Genomic DNA, 7,068 nt, shown 5'->3' with positions numbered 1-7,068 from the left:
GATGCTATGCCCATACCTTGGTGGTTTGCATGGGAAAAGAGCAAAGGCTCTTATATTCTTCCAGAGAAAGGAAAGGCTCTCATCTTCTTCCAGAGGCACAGTGTGTGCAGGACTGATTAGGGAAATGCCACTTGCATCCCAGAGAAATGAGAGAGATGGGGTCGGGAACGCGGGCTCCGAGCAGGAGAGCGACACGTCGGAGCCTGGCTCCGGCTGCAGCTCTGCTCCCGTGTGGGTCCCTGTTCCTCTCCGATTTCCCTGCCCTGGCATTGGACCCAGGAGTCCTGTGTTGTTTCTTTGCAGCATTGTTCATTCTCCCTATTGCTTTCAGCAAGCTCCTGAGCCAACCTGTTTGGCCAGCTTGACAGTTTTCTCCCTGTAGACCTGAACAGGCTCAGCTCGCTGCTGCCAGGCAGCTGGAAATAACTTCTCTCTTGGCTGGTCCTTCTGTTCCAGAAATATGGTGTTCCTCTGGGCCCTGGGGCTGCTCTGCCTGCCTGCTCTCCACAGTCACCTAAGGGTAAGTCTTCACTCCAGAGATGGTGGGGAGCTCTGTGCTCATAGCCAGCAAAGGGCAAGGGGATTGTGGTGGCTCTCCTTGGGCAAACACCACCTGCTGCTTCTGCCTCACAAGCCCTGGAAGGCAGACTGGTGGCTGCTGCTCTCCTGTGGGGTTAGCCTGTGCCCCAGCACAGCAAGGTTTCTGATCTTTTTCCCAGCTAATATAGCTGTGGGTATTCTCATTATTCAAGTGGGTTTCATTAGAAAATCTTTGGAAACTTGGCTTCAACTGTATTTAGTGTCCCTGACCTTCAGGGGTTAACACAAGACTGTTTAATAATGGCTTTTTTTTTCCCTTTCTTTCTTTCTACATTATAAATCTGGATCCCTGTCAGATCTGAGATTGCAAAACCACACAGCTCACTCTCTAGGGGATACATTATTTTGTACCATTCTGGCCTGGTCCCTTTCTAAACAAATCCAGTATCTGCAGTCTGTCCCAGCTCCTGCTCACTGCCACCTCCCCACAGTGGACCCTGCTGCCTCAGGGTCTGCATCCTGAAGCCCTGCCCATGGTGTAGCCACGCAGGGACTGCTACAGCCAGGCTGGTGCCAGTCTCTGACCTGGCCCCACAGGAATGTGTTAGGAGTGGGGGCAGAAAAAAACAACTCTGGAAATTCAGAAGAAATTTTCTGGGACCTAACTTGACTTTGTTGGTTCCTCCCTCCTACAGTTTTCTTCAGCACATGTCATTGAGCAAAAGCACCTCTCCTTAGACAAAGATGAGAAGCTGAAGGTAAGCAATGACTGGTTCCACCTAAGGGGACTGAAGTTATGCTGTGGTATTTCATAGAATTGGTTTGGCTGGAAGAGACCTTTAAGATCATTGAGTCCAACCATCAACCCAGCACTGCCAGGTCCCCACTGCCCCGTGTCCCTCAGCACCACATCTCCACAGCTTGGGAACCCCTCCAGGGATGGGGACTCCACCACTGCCCTGGGCAGCCTGGGATAGGCCTGGACAAACCTTTCAGTAAAGACAAATGTCCAACCTAAACTTCCCCTGATGCAACTTGAGGCAATTTCCTCTTGTCCTATTGGTTGTTCCATGGGAGAAAAGACTGGCTCCCATCTGGATCCAGCCCCCTTTCTGTGAGTTGTCAAGAGCCAGAAGGTCACCCCTGAGCTTCCTTTTCTCCAGGCTGAACAACCCCAGTTCCCTCAGCTGCTCCTGACAAGGCTTCTGCTCTAGACCCTCCACCATTTGCAATGGTTTTCCATTTTGTCCTAAGATGGGATAGGTCCAGGCAGTGCAATCTAGCAGCACCAGCACAGTGAGAAAATCCATCTTTGTGCAGGCTTCCCTGCCCACCACACCCACTGGTGCCACCAGCACTGTGATCCTCCATGCTGGAAGCTCCAGCCTCAAGAACTGGGCAGAGTACAGAGTAAATATCAGTAGCTGCTGTGTACAGAGACTGGCAGGTAGATTATTTCGTTTTGGATTGATGAGGGAAGACGAGGAAAACAACGAGCTATGAGAATGACAGGGAGAAAGACCTGTAGCTGATGCTCCCATCAAGCCTGGCTCTGATGGTGCAGTGCTCCTGCAGCAGAGCAATGTCATCCAGGTGCTGGTAGGAGCAGAGATCTGAGGGAAAATGCATGTGGTTAAGACTATGCAAATGTGAGGATGGTAGCAGCTGTGCTATAGGCTAATGCTTAAAAAACTGGAAAATGAGGAATTTGGAGAGAAAAGGTATGGAATAGAACAGACAAGTCAAAAAGAGACAGATGCCTGGAGGAGGACTTGAGTCTAAATGGCTCAAGGCTGTGGGGTGCTGACCGATGCTCGAGGCAGATCAGCAGTTCTAACAGATGTGAGAGGAGGTGGGGACATCAAGGCTGAGGATGATGGATCTATAAACAGTGAAGGCACAGGACATGTGCTGAGCAGGTGATGGTTCCTGCCCTCAAAGCAGGCCTGTTGGGCTCGTTTGGGTGGGGCAGGCCCTGAGAGCAAGTGGAGGAGGAACCACTGCAAGACCCTCCCTCAGTCTGTTTTCCCAGGATACAAGACATTCTCTTTTCCATACTCATTGAGCTGCTTTCAACCTAGAGGTTAAAAGGCAAACTAAAGCAAAGACACCACCAGAGTAGAGACGCTGTAGAGTTTCTTCAACCCATCTAAGTGTGCAGTAAAAGCCATGGGAGGAAGACGGCGCCGTGCTCCTCCTTTCCCAGGGCTATCCTTCTCATCTCTCCCCAGGATGTGGAAACTGATGGAGCTGTACAGTCTGCACTGCTGGGAACCATCCCACCCATGCTGAACACAGAGCTGCCAGAGTTTATCCATGAGAACTTCCAGGAGATTGATGGACCCGTGTTACCTTTCACCACTGCCCCACCAGGCACGAGAAATGACCAGAACCCAGAAGATGAAGTCCTAGCTGGGGCTGTGGGCTGTCCTGAAGAGCAGGCAGCTGGGGAAAATTCCTCTTCTGAAGAGGAAGGAGAGGCTGAAGATAAAAACTGTGAGATGACCTGGAAGAAGAGCCGGAGGCTAGCAGATGGCTTGATGAGATTCAGCATTGATCTCCTGAGAGAGGTCCAGGTGGAGTCCAACAGAACCAACGTGATCCTGTCGCCCCTCAGCATCGCCCTCGCCTTGTCTCACCTGGCACTAGGTAACTTCTTAGTTACAAAAGCTCCATTTCCTCCCCTTCCCTGTACCCCCTCCTGGAGGCACTAGGAACCAAGGTGCAAAATGCAAAGACTAAATCTGGCACCTTTCACTTAATATTACTCCTGCAGCTTTAATTAGGTATGATTACAAATGAAGCTTGCCCTCCGTGGCTCCAACACTCAGGTTTCTCCAGCCTCTTCTGCAAGGCACAGTGTGTTTCTAACAGGAGGCAGCTGCAGTAACATCCCTGTTTTCCACTACATGGGCATGGCCTAACAGGAATTTGACTTTCCTTTTTAGGAGCAGCAAACCAGACAGAGAAGCATTTGCTGGAGGTGATGCACCTGCAGTCGGTGCCCTGTCTCCACCACGTGCTGGGCACCCTTCAGAGGAGGCTCACAGTGTCCACCCTCAGCCTTGCATCCCGTCTGTACCTGCAGAAAGGTGACAGCTGGCACGGGGGGGTCTGTGCTGGTGTGGGATAAAAACTTGTGGTGACAGAGAGTGATGGAAGCTGCCATACTGGGAGACATCTCTGTGTCCCTAAGCACTCCTCCTGGGGAGTGTCATGCCACTGGGCATATGATTTTCAATGTCTGATGACTTCATGTAGAATTCTTCCCCTCTGCCAGGATTTGAGGTGAAAGAAAAGTTCCTGGAGGATTCAGAGAAATTCTACAGAGCAAAGCCTGTGACTCTTTCTGGGATCAGTGAGGATGACCTCATAGCCATAAACAAGTGGGTAAAGGAAGCAACTAATGGGGAAATACCCACCTTCCTGCAGCAGCTCCCTGAGAACACAGTCATGCTCTTGCTCAATGCAATCTACTTCCATGGTGAGCTCCACGGGCCTTACTTTTCAAGAGGAATAGTTAGTTAGAAACCTACCAGGTTTCTGCAAGCACTGGGGCTGAATGGCATCTCCTTTCCTTGCTTCCTGCTAGTCAATCTGCTTGTTCTTTTCTGGTACATCTGCTGTTCCTCTTGCTTAGATTTCTTTACCGTAATGATTCCCAACTGCTTCATATGTGCTAAAAATGCTACTTGGCAGCAGAGCCAGAATGCAGCAGGTGGAACCTGCAGTATTTTTGCCTCCTGGTTCAGGATCCCAGACAGCAGCACATCACTGCTCATCTTAACCAGGTCACATGCAACTCATTACACACCAACCACAGAGCTCGGAGGCAGCTTCTGTGGATTTCTTTCTGACTACAGCGCAGTGGTCAGGCACATCTTCCTCTTTTAACTCCCTGAGGGTTGTGCATTGAAATGCAGACCAAACAGTGTAAATCTGCACATATTTTAGCTTGGTCTGGAAGTACTGTTTCACCCTACACAGCACAAAGGCAATACTCCTCATTTTTCAAAGCACAAATGTCCAACGCTTTATCTTCACAGCCTGCAGTAATCTCCCACACTGAGGCATGAGGATTAATCCTTGTTCTTTTTGTTGTTCCACAGTCCCTCTCTGGAAGATAAGAGCTTCCCACTGCTAGGGCTCTTCCAGCCTTGGTGCTGACTTCTCTTCACTGTTTTTCTATTTGCCTGGTCACTATCTGCCTTCTTGGAGAACTCATGATAGGAGGAGTGTCAGCTAGGTAGTTTCTGTTTTCCTACCCAAATTTAACTTTGTTGATTTCTAAACTTTTATTTTGATAGGGTTTTGGAGGAATAAATTTGATGCTCGTTTCACTGGGCCAGATGTATTCCACCTTGACAATGAGTTCGTGGTCCCAGTTGAGATGATGAAAGCCCAGAAGTACTCCCTGAGCTGGTTTACTCTGGAGTCCCAGGACATTCAGGTAGGACTCTGTTAGGAACACTACAAGTATTATTGGAATTTCTTCTTGCTGTTGTATTTCACTGACTGCATCTATTCTCTTTAAAAAAAAAAACAGTCTTTTAACAGGCATAGCACACAAAAATTTAATAAGCATCCTTTGTCCTTGCTTCTAGCAAGAATGTTGAATCTTCACTCTTTATCTCTAGGAAAAACCACAAAGAGATATTCCCACTAAATGGGAATTAACAGAGTTTTAAAGCCCTGAGTTAAAGAAAAATAAGGAAATATTGAAAGGAATTCTCTCAGACAATGTACTGTTGGAGTCCTTCAGACTGCAGCTGCTGGCAGAGTGGGTACAATGTTTGTCCATGTGGGCTTCCAAGTTCAATCTTTACCAGTCAGTGGCTAAATACTAAAATCTGATGCTGTTATTCCAACAAACTTTCTCCTCTGAAGAAATCCGATAGCTCCTTCCCACCAGGCTGTTTTTGTCTGAGAGATAGAATGGCTCTGTAGACCAATTAAAAAAAGACTAAATTAAAAGCATTACTTTCTGGACTTTCCTTCCTCTTCCATTAATTCTTCTGGTTGGTTTTATTTCCAGGTAGCCAGGTTTCCCTTTAAGAGTAACATGAGTTTTGTGGTCATTGTACCAAACCACTACACTTGGAATACCTCTCACATGCTGGAGAACTTCTCTTATGAACAACTCTGCAGGCTTTTCCCCAGAGAGGTACCCACCACAGTGAAGATCCCTAAAATAAAATTGGACTACCAGCTGGAACTCAACAAGGTTCTCAGTCAAATGGGTAAGGCCTCTAACAGGGTTTTCACTGAGTAAGGGAAGCTGATCAATCTACATGGCATCTGTTCTCTGACACTAAAAACTGCCATCCTTGTTACTAAAGCTGTGCCTCACAGCTTGCTCCAGATAACATCCAAACTTTCATCTCTGATTCCTTTCCTCCTCCTTACTCTTTGCTTGCCTAGCACCAAATGTTTTGCTCCAACAAGATGATACTATAGAGAAGGCAGCATTCACAGTTCTCATCCTCTTTATGAGTTCTTCTTATTTCTCTATTTGTAGCCAAAACCACTTTCCTCCCATGCCTCAACCTTTGTCTCCTACTTTGTCATTTAACACTGTCCAGGACACAGAAATGGCCAACAGAGGGAATGCAGATCACAGAACCTGGAACTGAGAGCTTACTGAAGTAAAACACCACACACTGCATTTCAGATGAGAATAAACTGGGAGTTCACTCTGTTTTGCAGAATTGCTTACAAAAATCATCTCTGTAAAAGTGTTTCCAGCCTACCAGGAAAGAGCCTTCAGACTTCCTGCTGCTTTTAAAGGAAAGCTTTAAGTTCTTATACTGCTCTTCTGAAAGAGGTGGACAAAGCTTGTGAAAACTGTTCTGGCCTTGCCACCCTTGGTTCCTCACACACAGATGGACTGGGCAGCCAGCCCGTGGTGGTGGACAACACGTGTAGCAACAGATTAGCAAACTGCTTTTTTTCAGACAGCTTTGAGAAAAATCGGAGCTGGTGGCACCAACTGGGGGAGGTTAACTTAGTTTCATTTCTCCGTAGGCCTCCAGGAGCTGTTCACAAGTCCAAATCTCCAGAAGATCACAGATGAGCCTCTCTTTGTATCCAGTATGCAGCACCAGTCTACCCTGGAGCTTAAAGAAGATGGGATGAAAGCATCTGCTGCTACCAGCATTGCGATTTCACGCTCAGTCTCTGCCTTCAGCCTTGACCGCCCCTTTGTCTTCATTATTTTTGAAGATGAAACAGGCATCCCACTTTTTATAGGCAGTGTCCAGAACCCTAACCCCAATGCTGCTCCTCAGAAAAAAGATCCATGGGACTCACATGAAGCAACAGATGCCAATGAGTACCCCATGCCCAAATAAGTGAGGAGCAGAGCTTAAGTGTTCTGGGACTGCTGCCTGAGCCTTTGGATCAGCTAAGAGAGACCTCCTGTCATTGGAAACCTCCCTCTGAGGCTGCAGGAGGCAATCCCTTGCTGTTTTCCTTTACAGATCCCTAGAGACCAGTCCTGGGATATCCCATTCCAGCCTTGACAAGCTT

The 7,068-nt window shown here is 47.8% G+C and overlaps 1 protein-coding gene across 1 annotated transcript; it reads left to right on the top strand.

Annotated features, from left to right (window-relative positions):
• The first annotated feature begins 460 nt into the window (after positions 1-460).
• Positions 461-6,890, top strand: SERPINF2 (serpin peptidase inhibitor, clade F (alpha-2 antiplasmin, pigment epithelium derived factor), member 2). Its single transcript, XM_008946799.1, has 8 exons — positions 461-520; positions 1,236-1,298; positions 2,772-3,189; positions 3,489-3,632; positions 3,821-4,024; positions 4,848-4,990; positions 5,576-5,780; positions 6,565-6,890. The coding sequence occupies exons 1-8, from the start codon at positions 461-463 to the stop codon at positions 6,888-6,890; spliced, it is 1,563 nt and encodes a 520-aa protein (XP_008945047.1).
• The last annotated feature ends 178 nt before the right edge of the window (positions 6,891-7,068 follow it).

This window comes from Merops nubicus, unplaced genomic scaffold, assembly GCF_000691845.1.
Source record: "Merops nubicus isolate BGI_N331 unplaced genomic scaffold, ASM69184v1 scaffold5589, whole genome shotgun sequence".
Taxonomy (NCBI): domain Eukaryota; kingdom Metazoa; phylum Chordata; class Aves; order Coraciiformes; family Meropidae; genus Merops; species Merops nubicus.
The sequence above is the reverse complement of the archived record's forward strand: the minus strand, read 5'-3'. Positions and strand labels throughout refer to the sequence as shown.